Source organism: Oryctolagus cuniculus, chromosome 3 (assembly GCF_964237555.1).
Source record: "Oryctolagus cuniculus chromosome 3, mOryCun1.1, whole genome shotgun sequence".
Classification (NCBI taxonomy): Eukaryota; Metazoa; Chordata; class Mammalia; order Lagomorpha; family Leporidae; genus Oryctolagus; species Oryctolagus cuniculus.
Genome location: NC_091434.1, coordinates 141,606,689 through 141,625,863, shown reverse-complemented (window position 1 = coordinate 141,625,863; position 19,175 = coordinate 141,606,689). Strand labels below are relative to the sequence as shown.

Below are 19,175 nucleotides of genomic sequence, written 5' to 3'. Positions count from 1 at the left end.
ATAAGATACTTTTGTACAGAAATGCACATAAAACAAGGTCGTGGGGTGGGTGTTGTGCCCAGTTTGAGTCCTGGCTCTTCTGCTTCTGAGTCAGCTACCTGTTAACGCATCCTGCGAGGCAGCAGATGATGGCGCTAGTGCTTGCACCCCTGCCATTCACACGGGAGACCACATGGAGTTCGGGGCTCCTTCCTGGCTTTGGTCTGGCACAGCCCTGCCTGCTGTAGAAATCCGGGGGAGGAACCAACAGATGGAAGATTGATTGGCTGACAAAAATTACAAGACTAATGATTCAGTGTTTGCTAATCCAGTATTTGTGACAACTTTGTAGAATATAACTACCAGCAACAATGTGAAATGAAGAGAAGGTGGAAAAAAGCCACAATCGGATTTTCATAACTTTACTGTGAATTTTGGCTTGTGTCAGGAAACTTAAGACCAGTTTCCAACACAAGAAATAAACATCAACATGTTGTTTCCTGAACACTGGTTAAGTGAGGTTCTCCAAGGCTCTGAAAATTGAGAGAGATGACAGCACAATTCGATGTCACATCTCATACACCTCTTGGATCTTCCACAAACCCTAGCTTGGGCAGGGGCACATAACAAGAGACCCTTTGGATAGACTTCGGCCACCCTCGTACAAGACCTGCAATGAGTTCCCAGCCCCTGGCTTCAGCATGGCCCAGACTCTGCTGCTGTGAGCATGAAATGTATAGTGAATTACTAAGACCTCTAAGGAAGATCATAATAAACATTTACTGCTGACATTTCAAATAGAGAAAATTAAGACATTCACTTGCTAAACACTTATCAGAAAAGCACATGCTCCCTAAAGAACAATTAAGCACTCCTGAATTTAATAAATTAGAAACTTACAAATATGTTAAAATTAATAGCTTACTGTCAATTAAAGGATCTCAATACTGTAAATAATTGCCATTAAATTGACTTTGGTACAAAGAGAAACAGGGTATTTCCTTAAAAATACCATCTTAGCGGGAATGAGGATTTACTTCAGAGATCTGATCCAGATGTAGAAAATGCAGATCCTCTCCTAAATGTACTTTATAAAAAGCAGATTTATATGATCTGAAGAGAAACCAGAGTATCTAAATGTACTTTGTACAATAGAAAAAGAAGTCTGAATATGTTGTGAATACAGATGAATGGGAGCAAATTTTACAGAAACAAGTGGTTTATAGAAATGAGTCTTGCTACTTTAAAATCCTGCCATGTTTTGCTGTTAACTAGTTTGCTTAGATATGAAACACAAATGGTGGGTATGATGTGTCAACACTGGGTTGAAGGAAGATTGGGGATAGAAGGGATTCTGATGCTGCCATGAAAAATTTGTAATCAATACTAGAACTCAGGCGGGCATTAGAGTCCAGACAGACTTTCCAGCAAGAAGGAGGAGGCAGAAGGTCAAGGTCAGGGGGTAGCAGTTCCACAGGAGTTGAGAACCAGGAATCAGCTCCTCAGGCTTTGCTTTCTGGTGCCCTCCTCTGCCTTGAAACTCCCTCTCCAGTCTTCACACCACACCTCCTACTTCTTGTTCCATTTCTGTGACTACTCCTTTGGTTGCTGGGCTTCAGATTGACATCCTTGTCTATTCTGAGCTGACTTTCAGACTGGATGTCCAACTGCTTGCTAGATATTTCTTGTCAATTTCTTGGTGGCTTGTCAATACTTAAAATTCAATGCATTAAGAACACACTACATTATATTCTTAGAATTTTACCTATGAGTTTTCTCATAGTCTCACATTTTCTTTGTACTAATATCACATTAACATGAGAATTAATGAGAATTGTGATGTAGTAATTGTCATGAATTTACTGTGGCTCTGAGAATGCAATGTATGAATAAATTCCTTAAAAATAAAATTAAAAATACAGATGCAAAATTACAAATGAAACAGAATACACATGTAAAATAGAAAATATTATATCTACACATATGATGTCTATGTGTGGGTTTGTGGAACAATAAAAATGTTTATTTTCTTCCTTTAAAAAAGAAAAGAATCCCTAGCACTACTACTCTCCCCCACGACCTATTGTTCCCTCTCCAAGGCCATTGCCATGACACTACTTAACTGTAATTTGAAGCACAGTTCAGAGTTCTCCCCTCACTCCCGGCTGGTTCTCATCACTTACCAGATCCTGTGGCTTCTCTCACTCTTTGACAACATCTGCATCCCCTCACCTGCCCTCCTGGTTCCCTGGTTCTCACCTCTCTTACCTAGCACTAACTCCTCTCACCAGGACACCATGCCACGCTGGTTTCTAGTGGAAGATTTGCTCCTACAATTACTCTTCCCATAGAATGATCCTATTTCCTTGCTTGAAAGTCTTCAGTGGCTGCCGATGGATCTAAGCATTGATTTAAAGTACCAGGCTCTCCCCAACATGGTTCCAATGTACCATGCCAGTGTGTCTCTCCCCCTGTGTGGGGTGTGACTTAGGAGAAAAGGCATGAAGTTTAAAGCGAGACCCAGGATCAAATTCCAGCATAGACTCTTACAAACTGTAAAACTAGAGCCAAGCTGTTTATTGCTTGGGTGCTTGCTTTGCTCAACTGCAAGCACAAGCAGTGATTGCAGAGGTGGGAGGAAGCAGTGAGAAAACAGAGCGTGAGAGCTTCTTGCATAACTGTGGCAGTTGTGTGCATGATCATGGGGGGCATGTTGTGCCCCAGGGGTTCTGCGCTCTTCAGGTGCCTCAAACTTCTTCTGAGGTGTAGTTGAGAGCCAAGAACCCCGAGAGTCACCATGAATGCCACTGAAGCCGATTAATAAAGGAGTTCTCTATCTCTTTTGGGGAATTTTCTATGCATCCTGAAGAGGTAGAGGCCAGTTCCCAGAGGGTATCCAAGCTTTTTAGGTGACCTACACTATTGGGCCTCAGCTAAGCTGCAAAGAGCAGGGCCCAAGAGTCAGCAGCAATGCTTGCAAGCCAATCTCTATACAAACAGATGAACCAAAACCCACTGCAAGAGTCAAAGTGGTACTTGTCATATTTAGACTTTTTTAAGGTACTTAGGGTTTCACTAAGTGAAGAAAATCCAAGCTCCTCTATGCCCCTTCCTAAGAAGGAAAAAGATTTTTGTCCGATTTGTTCACTGGTTCAGTCCAAGTGCTTAGCAGGGCATCTTGCATGGAGAGGGTGTTTGGTTAAAATAAGACGCATGAAGGAATGTGCCTGTGGCATACCTCTCACCTCTTCTGTATGTCCCATGGTGCTCAGTGGATGGAACAGCCTCAATAAATCCCCGAGGGGCAGGATTCCAAGATAGCAGAATAGGGACAGGACGGACTGCTCTAGGATAGGAGAAAAGAGTAAAAAAAGCAAAAAAGTGGAGCAAGTGCCTTCTCAGGGGAGAGCTGGAGGAAAAGCTGCCGTGGGAGGGGGAGAGAAACCATGGATCTGTGTGGAAGGTGCAGACGTGCCGCAACAAGTATGGACATAACACACGGCCCCAGCAGCCCTGAGCCGGATAAAGTGCCAGCTTTGGAGAGCGAGGCGAGATGAGGCTGCAGTGCCACTGCATGCCACTGGTAATATAGGTGGAGGGATAGTCTAGCAGACGACATTGTCTGAGACCAGCCCAGAGCCCTGAGGGGAACCAGGTGCCCGCTCCCCAGAGAGACAGAAAATGGGCACATCTCTCTCTCCCCTCCCCTCCCCTGCAATGGTGCCCAGCAAGCGGCTGAGAGAGGGCAGGTGTCATTTTGGAGATAAATAGGTAGCAGCTCTACCGCAGCTCTTGTGTGTGCACCCAGCAACTGGCAGAAGGAGCCATTTTGTTAGTGCCAGCTGCTGAGACCCTGGAGTGCCCAGCAACCACTGGAAAGAAGGCATGATTATGAAATGAGTAGGGTTGTGGCCCGTGGCTATTGTGCATGGGTGTGACGCAGGGATTTTTACCAGAGGGAAAAATCTGCATACCCCATTGACTTTGAGTCTGGCTCGGAGGACTGACAGGTAACTGGACAGCCACATAAGACTGAGCTGACCCCAGCCTCTCAATATATCAGACTCCAGATCTCAAACCACCCAGGTGGAGCACCCTCAGGCACTGGCTCTGGGAATGTCTCAGCCTCTCTGTGGTCAGGACAGGTAGTGGGGCAGAGTGGATTCTCTGCAGCCTGGGACTGCGGGAGTCCTGGCACCGAGATTGTGGGAACTCTGTGACTGAATGAGAAGATGCAGGGTGTGGCTGGGTCTCTGGGCAATCACTGTGTGCAGCTCCACATGCTCAGAGCTCCCCGATTCCCTGGGGTGGGTCACTGCAGCAGGATCCGTGCTCACACTGCGGACTGCACAGATCCTCCGTGTGGCTCATGGGGAAGAGCAGATGAGTACTTTACCCACTGAGGGCTTACATCTGGGCATTGATCACCTTGGAAGAGAGGAGGTGAGGGTGTGATTATACCAACAGAGGTGACCATATCCCTTCTTCTGCTCATAAGAGGCTATCTATCATGCTCAACTCGGATGTCACCTGGACACTCACCCCACCATGGACCACTGACCAGAGCTTCTTGGCAATACCCAGCACACACCTCTGGATATTGACTGAAAGAGCAGACATTCCATTAAGCTATGGAGGCCTGGTTCAAGGATAAAAGCCATCAGAGCAAAAACCAAAAGTATCTTCATAAACAAAAATAAATACAGAAATTTAATTCAAGAAATATGACTAAGGAAGACACCATCACCCCTCAAAGGAACACAACAACATTTCAATATTAAAATGTGAAGATGAAGTTACAGATGAAATGCTAGAAATAAAACTCAAAAAAATCATAGGATTTTTAAAATTTATAAATTAATGAAGTTAATCACATTAATAATTTTTTTAAATTTAAAAGCAAATCCACAAACTAAAGAAGGCCACACATGACATGAATGAAAATTTTTCCCACAAAATTGAAATTTTAAGGAGAAATCAAATGAAACATTAAAAATGGTGAATTCAATAGACCAAATAAAAAATGCCATGGAAAGCCTTGACAGCAGACTCAGCAAGGCAGAAGAAAGAATATCTGAGCTAGAAGACAAGTATTTCGAAATTTTTCAGTCAGATAAAAAAGATAAAATTAGAAAAATTAAAAACAGTGTTGGAGATTTATGGGATACTATCAAACAACTCAACATACAAATCTCAGGCATTCCTGAAGGCATGGAAACAGAGAATGGATTGGAAGGCACTTTTAGTGAAATAATTACAGAAAACTTCCCCCATTTGGAGAAAGGGACATCCAAGTACAGAAAGCACATAGAACTCATAATAGGCACGATCAGAAAAGATCCTCACAACACATTATAGTCGAAATCTCCACAGTAAAACATAAAGAGAAGATTCTAAAATCTGCATGAGAGAAACACCAGATTACTTTCAGAGAATCTCCAATTAGACTCACAGTGGACTTCTCATCAGAAACCCTTCAGGCTAGGGGAAAATGGAAAGATATAGTCCAAATCTTAAGAGAAAAGAACCTGTCAACCCAGAATATGGAAACCTACAAAGCTCTCATTTATGAATGAAGGTGAAATAAAGAACTTCTAAAACAAACAAAAATTGAAAGAATTTGTCACCACTCAACCAGTCTGAGAACAGATGCTTAAGAATGTGCTATACAGAAACACAGAGAGTCATAATTATGAAAGAAGGTGAAGGCAGAAACTTCCAGTAAAAGTAGAAAGGAAATCAAAGTAAACAATAGGAGTATTTATGGAAAAATGGCAGGGCCAAGTCATCACTTATCAATAGTAAACATGAGTGTAAATGCCCTCAACTCTCCAGTTAAAAGATACAGGCTGGCTGAATGGATTAAAAAACAAAACCTATCTATTTGCTGCCTACAAGAAACACATCTCACAAAGATATACACAGCTGAAAGTAAAGGATGGAAAAAGATATTCCATGCCAACAGAAGGCAAAATGAGCACGTAAAACGTTCCTAATATTAGACAAAATAGACTATCTCAAAAGCTGTTAAAAGAGACAAAGAAGGCCACTATGTAATGATTAAGGGATCAATTCAACAGGAAGATGTAACTATAATAAATATGTATGTACCCAATGGGCATCAGGCTACTTAGGACAAAAGTTAATGAATCTAAAGGGAGACATAGACTCCAATATAATAGTAATGGGGGACTTCAACACCCCACTTTCCTCAATGGCCAGATCAACTAAACAGAAAATTTACAAAGAAACAATGGAGTTAATTGACACTATAGACCAAATGGACCAACAGATATCTACAGAACTTTTTACCCCACAGTTGCAGAATACAAATTCTCATCTGTACATGGAACTTTCTCTAGGATATACCATATGCCAGGCCATAAAGCAAGTCTCAGAAAATTTTAAAAAAATCAAAATCATACCATGCATCTCTCTGACCACAATGAAATGAAGCTGGAAATTAATAACTCAAGAATCTGTAGACATATGCAAACACATGGATACTCTTCAATATGCTCCTGCATGAACAATGGTTCATAGAAGAAATCAAGAGATCAAAAAATTTCTGGAAATGAATAGACAATACAACATATCAAAACTTATGGGCTACAGCAAAAGCAGTGTTGAGAGAAGTTTATAGCAATCGGTGCCTACAAGAACAAATTGGAAAAGTACCAAATAAATGCATCTCAAGGACCTAGAAAAACAACAAACCAAACCAAAAATTAGTAGGATGAAAGAAATAATTAAAGTTGGAGAATAAGCAAAACTGAAAAAATATACAAAAGATCAACAAAATGAAAATCTGCTTAAAAAAAATAAAATTGATGCATCAGTGGCCCAACTAACAAAAAAGAGGGAGAAGACTGAAAATTGGAGATGAAAAAGGAAACATAACAAGTACCATAAAAATAAAAAAAATTAATCAGGAATTACTACAAAAAACTGTATGCCAGCAAATTGGGAAACCTAGAAAAATGAATAGACACATACAATTCTGGACACATACAATATAACAAAATTGAGTCATGAAGACACAGAAACCTAAACAGACCAATAACCAAGACAGAGATTGAATCAGTAACAAAAACCCTCCCAAAAGGGGCTGTTTCTGTGTCCTAGTGGGTAAAGCTGCCACCTGCAGTGCCAGCATCCCATATGGGTCCTGGTTTGAGTCTTGGCAGCTCCATTTCCAATCTAGCTCTCTTCTATTGCTTGGGAAAGCAGTAACTCTGTAACTCTGCCTTCAAATGAATAAATAAATATAAAAAACAAAAAGTACCTCACAACAAAGAAAAGCCTAGGGCTGGTGGTTTCATTGCTGAATACTGCCAGACATTTAAAGAACTAATTCCAATTCTTCTCAAGTTATTCAAAACAAGTGAAAGGGAATCCTCCTAAACTCCTAATAGGCCAGCATCACCTTAATTCCTAAAGCAAATGAAGATAAAATAGAGAAAGAGAACTATAGACCAATTTCCCTGATGAACATGGATGCAAAAATCTTCAACAAAATACTAGCTAATCCAATCCAACAACACATCAGAAAGATCATTCACCGGACCAAGTGAGATTTATTCCTGGTATGTAGGGATGGTTTAACATTTGCAAATCAATCAATGTGATACATCACGTTAAAAAACTGAAGAGCAGAAACCATCCAATTATCTTAAGAGATGCAGAGAAAGCATTTGATAAAATACAGCATCCTTTCATGATGAAAACTTTAAGAAAATTGGGTATAGGAGGAACATCCCTCACCACAATCAAGGCAATTTATGACAAACACACAGCCAGTATCTTATTGAATGGGGAAAAGTTGGATGCATTCTAAGAACCTGACAAGAATGCCCACTGTCACACTGCTACTCAATATAGTCCTGAAAGTTCTAGCCAGAGCCATTAGGCAAGAAAAAGAAATTAAAGGGATACAAATTAGAAAAGAGGGAGTCAAACTATTCTTATTTGCAGATGACATGATTCTATATATAAAAGAACCAAAAGACTGCACTAAGAGTCTCTTATATGAGTCTCCAATAGTCATTGGAACTCATAAAAGAGTAAGTAAAGGGGCTGGATATAAAATTAACAAAAAAATCAACAGCCCTTTTATACACAGTCAACGCTATGGTTGAGAAAGAAATTCTAAGATCAATCCCATTCAAAATTCCTCCAAAAATATTAAAATACCTTGGAATAAATTTAACCAAGGTTGTCAAAGGTCTCTATGATGAAAATTATAAAAAATTAAAGGAAGAGAAGGAGACACACAAAAAAATGGAAAAATCTTCCATGTTCATGGATTGGAAGAATCAGTATCAACAAAATGCCCACACAACCAAACACAATTTACAGATTCAATGCAATCCCAGTTAACATACCAAAGTCATTCTTCTCAGATCTGGAAAAAATGATGCAAAATTCATATGGAAACACAAGAAACCCCAAATAGCTAAAGCAATCCTATAAGACAAAAACAAAGCCTGAGGCATCACAATACCAAATTTCAAATCATACTACAGGGAAGTTATAATCAAAACAGTCTGGTACTAGCACAAAAACAGACATGTAGACCAATGGAACAGAATAGAAATTCCAGAAATCAATCCACATACATCCAACCAGCTAATCTTTTACAATGGAGCTAAAATCAATCCCTAGAGAGAGGCTGGCACTGTGGCATAGTAGGAAAAGCTGCTGCCTGCAGTGCCAGCATCCCATATGGGTGCCGATTCAAGTCCTGGATGCTGTACTTCTGATCAAGCTCTCTGCCATAGCCTGGGAAAGCAGTAGAAGATGGCCCAAGTTCTTGGGATACTCGAAGAAGCTCCTGGATCCTGGCTTTGGATTGGCATGGCTCCAGCCATTGTGGCCATCTGGGGAGTGAACTAGTAGACCGAAGACCTTTCTCTCTCTCTGCCTCTGACTCCTCAAAACTCTGCTTTTTAAATACATAAATCTTAAAAAAATTGTATACCTTAAGTAAAATTTAAAAAAAATACCTGATGGGCTAAATCTATGGGTTTATAAGTTAGCTTGGCAGCAATGTACTAGAACCAACCCATGAGGCCCATATACTTCTAACTTTATAAAATACTTCATAAAATAGTTTGACTCTATATCAACGTCATTCTTTTTTAAATTGCTTAATCATTCATTTAGTTTCCCCCTCACAATAGCAGAATGCCACAGTTTTAGAAGTAAGTAGGGAGAGAGAAAGAAAAGTCCGAGATTAAACAGGTCTTTTTAGCTGGAAAGTTATGTCTAAAATGGAATACATTGACTAGAATGAAAAGAAAAAATTTTTTATAAAGCTGGAAGAAAATGAAGTATAAGGTGCATGCAACATGTTTGAAAGCTTCAGCTGGAAAGAATGTTAGGTTTATATACCGCATGTTTCTTTTTTTTCCTTCAGCACTCCGATTTTGTGAAACTCTTATTCCCACAGGAGGGAAGGATCCCTGAATTCCTCCTCAACAATCACAAGAATGAAGGTTCAGGAAGGGACATTATCTATCTAATCCAAGGCAGAGCTGGAGTTGGAAGCCAGGTCTCCTAAGTGTTCAGCAGTAAATACAGTTGTGGGAGCACAAAGTGAACCCAACACTTCAACAAGATGAAGAGGAGGGTCTGGCTGGAATGCAGGTGCTGAAGAGAAAAATCATACGAAGCTAGGTTAAGGAAATGAGCCTAAGCTAGACAGGAGAGTACCTTGATACAATAAAGAATTTTGATTTTTATCCATCAGTCACTTTGAGGCTATCATTATTATTTGTTATTTGAAAGGCAGAAAGATGAAGAGAACGCTCTCATTCTCAGTGCTCACACAGCCAGGGCTGGGCCAGACCAAAGTCAGGAGCTGGGAACTCAATCCAAGACTCCCATGTGGATGGCAGGAACCCAACCACTTAAATTATCAAGGTGCATATTAGAAGGAAACTGGACTTGGGAGTCGAACCCAAGCACTCCAACATAGGGTGCACTCATCTCTGAAATTTTTAAACAATAAAATGTTTTTAAACACAAAAGCTTCTATGAGATGCCATTATGTAAATCAAATTAACAGAAGGTAGTTTCTGGGAGCGGTTCCTCCTTCCTGTCCTTAGTTTCCGGGGAGAAAAGTTTGAGGAGCTCTATTGTGGGTGTTGCTAGAACTGGGACAGGTGGTGTGCCATGTGGCCTGGAACTTGGATGGAGGAACACACTCTGCAGGCAGGAAGCAAACAGCAAGGCAAAGATGCTGTAGCCAGGAGAGGCATCAGATCAGAGACAGGAAGAGTTCGAGGATTCCCATCTGAGCTGCTGGGGAAGGCGACAGCACTAGGACAAACTTGGGGGCGGGCAACAGAGGCAGCCAGTTGGTTTCCATAATTGACAGAGATGAACTTTTACACGTGCTTCGGGCATTTGGATATTAATATTCCCTATGTTGTGGCCAGAGGGACAGAAAGCAGTAGGCTTTTCTCTACTAGTTTTCTTCTTGTTTCCAAGTAGATGAAACAAATAAAAAAAAATCTATTTTAGGAGTCAGAAAGCTACATTGTTATATTTAGAAACTTTCAAATGTGCTAGAGACCTCTCCAAAATTCTAAGGTGGAGATGATAGCTGCTACTCAGGAATTTCTCAGAAGGAAAAAGAGCGCTTTCCATTTCAGTAACATTTCTGGTCATCAGTTTGGTCACTGGTACCTCCACATTTATCTTTCAAAACCACATGCCCCCCACCAATGAAGTTATACAGACTACAATGATCTCTTTCAAGCCCACGTATGGCAAATGATTTTTGAGGTGCAAGACTTTTCTTGGGCTTTATCAAAATACACCACGAAAGCAAACCACGCTGAGTACGTGTGTCTGACCCGACCACAGTAATCCTGACGTGCTGTTATTTTGATTGAGAAGAAAACAGCCCTTGGCAAGCTGCACGGGATGAGGACGTTCTCCTCTTCCTGTGTGTTTCTGAAACTTGTGATGCAAAAGCTCCCGCCCTTTTCTGGGAACGCAGAGAGCCTGACTCAGGCAGCTGCTAGGCTGCGATTACAGCAGCTCCAGCACTTCACACTCCCCTGCTGGGCTGAGCACACGGCAAGATGAAGGCGGCTCACTGGTACCGGCTGAGCGCTGCCTTCCTCGCTGCTTACGGCTTCCTAGTGGTGGCACACAACGAGACGGAGACGGATGAAATCCAAGATGAAACAGCAAGGGACGCCTGCCCGCTGAGACTGGAGAGGAGAGGGAGATGCGAGGGAGAGGAGTGCCCCTACCAGGTGAGCCTGCCCCCGCTGACTCTTCAGCTCCCCAAGCAGTTCAGCAGGATCGAGGAGGTGGTCAAAGAAGTTCAGAACCTCAAGGAAATCATACACAGCCTGAGGAAATCGTGTCAAGACTGCAAACTGCAGGCTGATGACAGCCGAGACCCGGGCAGGAATGCACTGCTGCTACCCAGCACCGGAGCCCCAGAACTGGCTGGCGACAACCGAGTGGAAGAACTAGAAAGCCAGGTGAATGAGCTGTCGTCGGAGCTGAAGAATGCCAAAGAGGAGATCAACATACTGCAAGGTCGCCTGGAGAAGCTGAACCTCGTAAACATGAACAACATAGAGAATTACGTCGACAGCAAAGTGGCGAATCTAACCTTCGTTGTCAATAGCTTGGATGGCAAATGTTCATCGAAGTGTCCCAACCAAGAACAAATACAGTCACGTCCGGGTGCGTAGAATGTTTTCTTATCATTTGTTCATGGGTGTCACAGGATCAGACAGTATCTATAAACATTAACCTGAGCAAATGAATAGACGGTGGAGTAAATGATTATACCTTTTATTCGTCAAGCTAGTGTAGGAAAAGCAAGTGTTTTCTCAAACGTGCCCACAGAAATGATATATGATCTAATTATAAGTCTTAATTAGTTCTGTCTCCACTGGAATGCACTTTCAGTTTCAAGATCTTCATTTGCTCAAGCCAGACCCACCCACAAGCAGAAGTAGAGAGGCAAAGAGAGTGCATTTCTTAACATTTTAGTGTATTTAGCTTATCTATTTCTTCACTGAAGTGTTTGAAAACAATAGAGACAGACTATGTTTGCAATTGTGTTCATTGGCCATCAGTGTCTCCTGGCTGACTGTCCCTTCTCATGTGTTAACAAGAGGTCTTTTGAAAGATTTTAGCAAATAATCTGCAGTTCAGAATCCCAGATATCTAGTGAAAACCGGAGGTTTTTAGAGACCCAGTGACACAAATGTGTGAAGGGGAGAGTTAGCTTCTCACACATGAACTATCAGTGACCTTGGTTGCCCTAGCCCCTGGCTTTCCACCTGAGTTCCTGGTGGAAGCTGCTTGCTGCTGCTGGTCTTTTAGGACGTCCACTGACCGCAAGTGTGAGGGTGAAGGGACAACAAGAGACCTCACTGTCACTCAGAACCAGTATCTCAGGCTTGTTCCAGCCCCAGGGACTCTGGCAGTGAAGGCGGGTAGTGGCTTTAAGTGCCACTGCTGCTAACACCCAGCAGCTTGCACCTTGCAAGGCAGAGGCTCACATCCCAAGTGACATCTGAGTGCATTTCAGATCTGACACTGCCTGGCAGCTGGTAATGATATGAAGGTGCTGTTGTCCATTTTTCCTCTAAAAGTTTTGGGGAAATAGCTAAATATTCTGAGTTCTATTACCCAGATGAATAGGTTTTTCATGCCTTAGAGAATCCTATATTAAACTTAATCTTTTATAAATTTTAATAAATTATCTTGGAATATCTATTTTTGATTCCCACAAAATCCCCTTAACTGATCATTACACTTATCCTGAATATAATCACCTGTCATCTCTTTCTAGAAACTAAACATGTGGAATGTCGGCTAAGTACCTTCCAGGATAATAGTTTCAGAATAAGAATATTGATATATTATTGAAAAAGGATTTTTCAGTTAAGCTGCTTTTGGTGGCTGTCTAGTAAAATAAATGTGAATTTATGGTTAATGCTATACACTAATATTTTAATGCATCATTTGGAACAAAACTTTCTGACAACTACCAGTCCCTTAGGTAAACAGAAAGGGAAGCCTGTGTTTCCTGTCTGTGCATGAAATACAGTTCTAGGAGAGCTACAATTATCTGAATTTTAGGACCAAGGAATGCAACGGGTGTGAGGAGCAGTATTGCCGCCAGCCAGAAATGAGTCTGTGCCCTGGCTCTGCCGCTTAGTGCTTGTGAGAGCCTGGGCAAGCCACTGACCCCCTTGGAGCCTAACCATCTTCACCTGCAGACTGGCGAGGAGTTTGATGTGCAGAGGGCACCATGTTCTTGTGCATTTGCTGAACAAGTTCAAGTAGGTTTAGCAGAGTGAAGTTTTCTAAGCAAACTTTTTGGATATATTGAGTTCAGATGTGCAGTATTTAACAACTCAATGCCTTCCTTTTCTTCCCCCTTCAGTTCAACATCTAATATATAAAGATTGTTCTGACTACTATGCAATAGGCAAAAGAAGCAGCGAGATCTACAGAGTGACACCTGATCCCAAAAATAGTAGCTTTGAAGTTTTCTGTGACATGGAGACCATGGGGGGAGGCTGGACAGTGCTACAGGCACGTCTCGACGGCAGCGTCAACTTCACCAGAACCTGGAGGGACTACAAAGCAGGCTTTGGCAACCTCAGACGAGAATTCTGGCTGGGGAATGATAAAATCCATCTTCTGACCAAGAGTAAGGAAATGATTCTGAGGATTGATCTGGAAGACTTTAACGGTGTCAAACTGTATGCCACGTATGATCAGTTTTATGTAGCTAATGAGTTTCTCAAATACCGTTTACACGTTGGTAACTATAACGGCACAGCTGGGGATGCCTTACACTACAGCAAACATTATAACCACAATCTCAAGTTTTTCACCACCCCAGATAGAGATAATGATCGATATCCCTCCGGCAACTGTGGGCTCTACTACAGTTCTGGCTGGTGGTTTGATGCATGTCTTTCTGCAAACTTAAATGGCAAATATTATCACCAAAAGTACAAGGGTGTCCGTAATGGGATTTTCTGGGGCACCTGGCCTGGTATAAGTGATGCGCAGACTGGTGGCTATAAGTCTTCTTTCAAAGAGGCCAAAATGATGATTAGACCAAAGCACTTTAAGTCATAAATCTCTAGTGCTCATTTCTCCAGGCATCCATGATCTAACAGGGCAATTAGTTCTTTCAGCATTTTGAAACAAGCCTTGTTGCATCCATATTGTTTTTTCATGGTTAACATTTCCTCCAAGTGGCAGGTTTTTAATGCTACATGGCATTGGGAATAAAGCACAAAATAGGCATTTATGGAGTCCCTTGTGGTTCTTAAGCTGTTACTCAATGAACGCTTGTGAGCCCCTGGGACTACTGAGACTTACACATTAGATTTATACTTTAAGATGTCCATTAATTATAAAGTTTTCTATTACTTGTGCTAGTTGCTACACACACAAAAACAATTGTCAGGAAGCCAGCTTCTGCACACATAAGCTGCATTTTGGCTATGACTTTTGAAGGCGTATCACTCTTTTCAAGGTACAGACAGTAATTTGGGTATTTTCTCTAAATAGCATCACCTTCCATCTACCTGTATTCAATTTATGGCCTTCACTTTGGGTCAGGAAGACTATAGCATTTTAGCTCCAAAGGGAAATGACAGATTATTCATGATATGTAAAATATTTGTTACTAGAAATCTTTTTTCAATGTGGTAGCCTAATGTTCATCCTAAGTATTCATGAAACAATGTAACCTTACAGACCACAGTTCCAAGAAAATGCATTCACAGTTTCTAAGTCATCGGAAGTTTGATGGTGGAAGCTGCTTTGACATGGGATGTTCTTCTACCCTGTGTGCACAATAGTTTTAGCTTGAAGATTGTGCAATGCTGTGCTAGACTACTGGGAGGCTGTCTTTGGGAGGAATAGGTGTGAGTTAGGAATGACATTTATCTATAGGCTATACCACTGTGAAGGCCAGCTGTATAGCCAAAGCAACATCATTAAGTGATTCACTTCTTAGAAAGCTAAGTCTTCTTAAAACAAATTTATTTATTAAAAATATATGAATTTTGAAATTTATAAAATAGTTCATTTATTATCTATTCCAACTCTGACAGATCGCTTATTTTGTTATCAGAAATTCAGATGGGTGTGTATTTTTAACCAAGTAAAAAGTATCTACATTTTTTATAATTCTTTAATTCTGCAATAATAAATATACCTAAAAGATTAAAAATGTATTTGGTTTCATCCTTGCAAGGGGTCACTTCAGAGTAGAGAAATATTTTACTGTGTGTTCAAAAACACCTAAATAAATTTTGAAGTAATCCTCTGTATACATGCAAATCATAGCAATAACTTTGATGTTTCATTTCTGGTGTCTGTTTCTACTATGCTAAGTTTTCAAAATATATTCACAAAAATGTATTTCCTGTCATTCAGAATGATAATAACACAAGTCATTTTCAAATGTTAATCTCTTATAGAAAACTTTAATCTAGAAGAAAATATTCTTTTCAAAATACATAACACACAAAGATTTCAGGTAAACATGATAAAAAGACTAAGTTATTACAAATACTATTAATGTTAAAGCAAGAGAAATGAAAGTGGACTTAAATGATGAAAAACCTATTGCAGATTCCAAAGGCTATGTATCCACTCATTGAATGCCAAATGTACATGATATAACTCATTGTGTTTCTCTTTTTTTAAAAAAGAGCTAGGGAAAATTGATGTTTGCTTCAATATCCATATATGTATTTGTTTCAGATAAGAGCATTTTCATTTACTATGTATTAAGTAAATTTCTGTGATCAAAAATGGACTTAACACAAAACACAGTTCTAAAGAAAAATATATTCATTCCCACAGAAAGTGGCCTGTGATTTAATAGGAATGTGTCATTTCAGGATAATGTGGCAAATAATACATTAACTGATGTAGTCTCAAAAGCTTGTTTTTTTTTTTAAAAAAGCTATTTTATGTCAAAGAATCAAACTTTTTATTTTCTATTATACTTTTATAACACTTTTCTAATAAATTCTGTAACATACAAATTCCCTTTGCTTCATGTCACTCATTATAATATATTCTGAACCTTTATCATCTTTAACATGTTAATGGAAATATACCTGAGTCTTTTGCCTGAATTATTCACTAATATAAGCTAATGTTCATAAATGTGGATTAACTTTACAAATATGACATTTAAAATCTTGTCTTGGTTCAATTTTGATGGCTAATATTTGTTAACCAAGATTATTTCTGAACATTATCATTCTTTGAAAATAATATCTAAAATTAGTCCTTGGAGATTCCATATGGAGCTGGTAAATCTAACATGGTATGGGGGGCTCAGATGTTACTGATTAGCAGTGTTGCTCCCCATGGATTAATGACACAGCTGTACAATAAGCAGTTGAAATATACACAGCATGAGATGTGTTTGAGCAACAAAATTTGCTGAGCCTAGTCTTGAACAGCTACCCTAGCAAAGACTGTAAAGGTCGAAGTGATGGGTAATTCCATCATAATAATCTCTTGCTTAGAATTCTTTTTTCAAATGTACAATTGGGTTATTATATCCTTTTAAAACCTTGTAAAATAAAAGATTTAATCTTCACATATTTATCCTTCAGTGTGGAAATATTAAACATGCCTTATAAATTACTGATAGACTGACTCTTGTCTGAAAAGTGGTATGATGCCTTCTTAAGTTAGACAATATCTTTGACCCTCTGAAGACTGTGGTGAGGCCCATTTCAATAACAGGAAGACAAAGGCACATAGAGGAACACCCTTGTCTGATTATCCTCTGAAACGCTGTTAACCTATTTGAAATACCAAAGTCTCAGTTTCACTTTATGACAATGAATTCCAGGTTTTCTTTTTCCATCATGGATGCCACTGCTCCCTTTCGCCCCCAAAGTCATCTCTTTAGGAGGATGATTCGAAACATTTCAAGAGTAGCCACTATCTCCAGTTTCGATCTATTCCTGTTCATCTTTTGTGCCACTGTCAGAGGCATAGTTCAAAAATATAACTCTGATCATGTTATGATCCTGCTTAGAACCTCCAGCAAGTCCTCATTTCCTGTAAGACAAAACCTGGCCTTCTCATGAACTAATCTCTGTCCGCTTTCAGCTTACTTTTCTGCCACCAGTCATGCTGTCGTACTGAGTGCTTGTTGTACTCAAACAGCCTTGTTCTCTCATGTTTTCATTACTCTGTGTGCACTGTTCCCCTTGATCATGCTTGGCCAATGCCATTTGACATTCAACAGAATGGCACGCTCAACCCCCACTGGATTTTTGTCTTATCATTCAGGATTTAGAGCAGAGACTCAGGCCCTAGGTTTGGATTCCAACCCCACTCTGTGTAAGCTGTATGATCCTGGGTGACTCACTTAATCTTACTGTTCTTGGGTTCCTTCAACCATAAAATAGGGCTAATCCTGGACTCTGCAGAGGATTAAGTGAGATAACGTGTATAAAGCACACACACACACACACACACACACACATATATATATACTATATATATACTATGTATATATAATTAAGCACCTAACTCTCTCTCTCTCTCTCTCTCTATATATATATATACACACAGACTATACGCACACACACGTTTATATATAAAGTCATCATCACCCTAAACAGTTCTCCCTCCTGATGACACTAAGTGGGGCGTGGCACCTCTCTGTTTGATCCTCTGCCATCTTATACATTCCTTAGTATAGGCTACATCATTCAATAGGCATCCAGGATCCACCCCGAAACAGGAATCTGAATAGGAGTAAAGGAAATGTGATACAAGATTGTTGTTACTCAAAGTGGCTGAAAAACATGGTGTCCTAGAGGAAGAGCTGTTACATAAAGAGGCAGACTTAGAGCGGGGAAGATAGGCATTGTCAAATCTGAGGATCTGAGAGCTTGTGAATACAGACGGGAAGTGTGGGAAGCCAGAGAGATCATAGCAAGATGTGAACAGATACACACTCCAGGATGCGGTACAAGATGGCAGTCAACCGCTCTAAGGCAGCCTGGCACCATGCCTGCAGGTATGGCATTACCAGGCTCAGTGATTGTTCCAACTGACCAAGTTCCTAAAGAAAATGTGGCATTTTTCATTCAGTTTATACTACCCTGCAATTTTGAAGCAAATCCTTTAATTTCAAAAAGAAATAAAGATTAGACTAAAGATACCTTTGCTAACTACCTTCAGTTCTCATCGCCTTCCTGTCCTCAGAGGCAACAAGCCAGGGCGGCTGAACCCAACGTCTGATTTCACTCTGCACGCTGCCAAATTGCAACGTTTACCGAATCATAGTCTTGCCAGGTCTCCTGTTTACTGACTGGAAAGAGCTGGAAACAAGGGGAAACGGGCGCATTTGGAGGACTGAGAATCCTGAGTACCCAGACAGGAGTGAGCCTCCCTTGATCCCGGACATTTGACAAGACTCTTGTTCTCTCGCTGGAAGACCCTTCTGCTTTCTCCCCCGAGGGCATGCTCCGAGTTCTCCTTTGGCTCCTTCCCCGCACTCCCTTCACCCTATCTCCGAGATCTATAATTAGGGCATGCCCTGGTATCAATTATAAACTCAACTTGGAGGAGAAGCCTTTGTTCACCTTTGTCTGCTTATATCAGCAGAAGGCTAGGGGAGACATGTGGAAACATAGTTTGAGGTTGCTTGACTAGAGAAGAAGAAAGAGAACTGTAGATGTGACTGAATAGATACAGGCATGTTTCAGCAGCCAGTATGGATTTTGGATGTGCTTTTGGCCCAGTGGGTAAGATGTTGGTTAGGATGTACATGTCCCGTATTAGATTACCTTGATTCAAGGGCCAGCTCCAGCTCCCAATTCTACCTGTTAGTGTACACCCTGGAAGACACTAGATGATGGCTCAGGTAATTGGGTCCCTGCCACCCTTGTGGGATACCCGAATTCAGTTCCTGGCTCTAGGCTTCAGCCCAGGCCAGTCCTGGCCATTGCACACATTTGGGGAATGAACCAGGGAATGGGAACTCTATCAGTCTGCCTGTCTCAGCCTCATAAATAAAGATAAATGAAATTATGAATTCAATAGGCTAGCTCCAATAGATGTGTTTGGTTATAATAGTTTGCTTGATTAGTTAACACAAACCTTGATTAATAGTAGCATGTGTTAATTGAAGTTGAGAAGCC

General features: G+C 40.6%; 2 protein-coding genes across 2 annotated transcripts in view; one reads left to right on the top strand and one right to left on the bottom strand.

The window, feature by feature from the left end:
* Positions 1-19,175, bottom strand: part of CCDC146 (coiled-coil domain containing 146) — a 206,088-nt gene that overhangs the window by 136,378 nt on the left and 50,535 nt on the right. The window lies entirely within an intron of this gene.
* On the top strand, positions 10,792-16,043 carry FGL2 (fibrinogen like 2). The gene is made up of 2 exons (XM_002712098.5): positions 10,792-11,691; positions 13,409-16,043. The coding sequence occupies exons 1-2, from the start codon at positions 11,073-11,075 to the stop codon at positions 14,113-14,115; spliced, it is 1,326 nt and encodes a 441-aa protein (XP_002712144.2). The 5' UTR covers positions 10,792-11,072; the 3' UTR covers positions 14,116-16,043.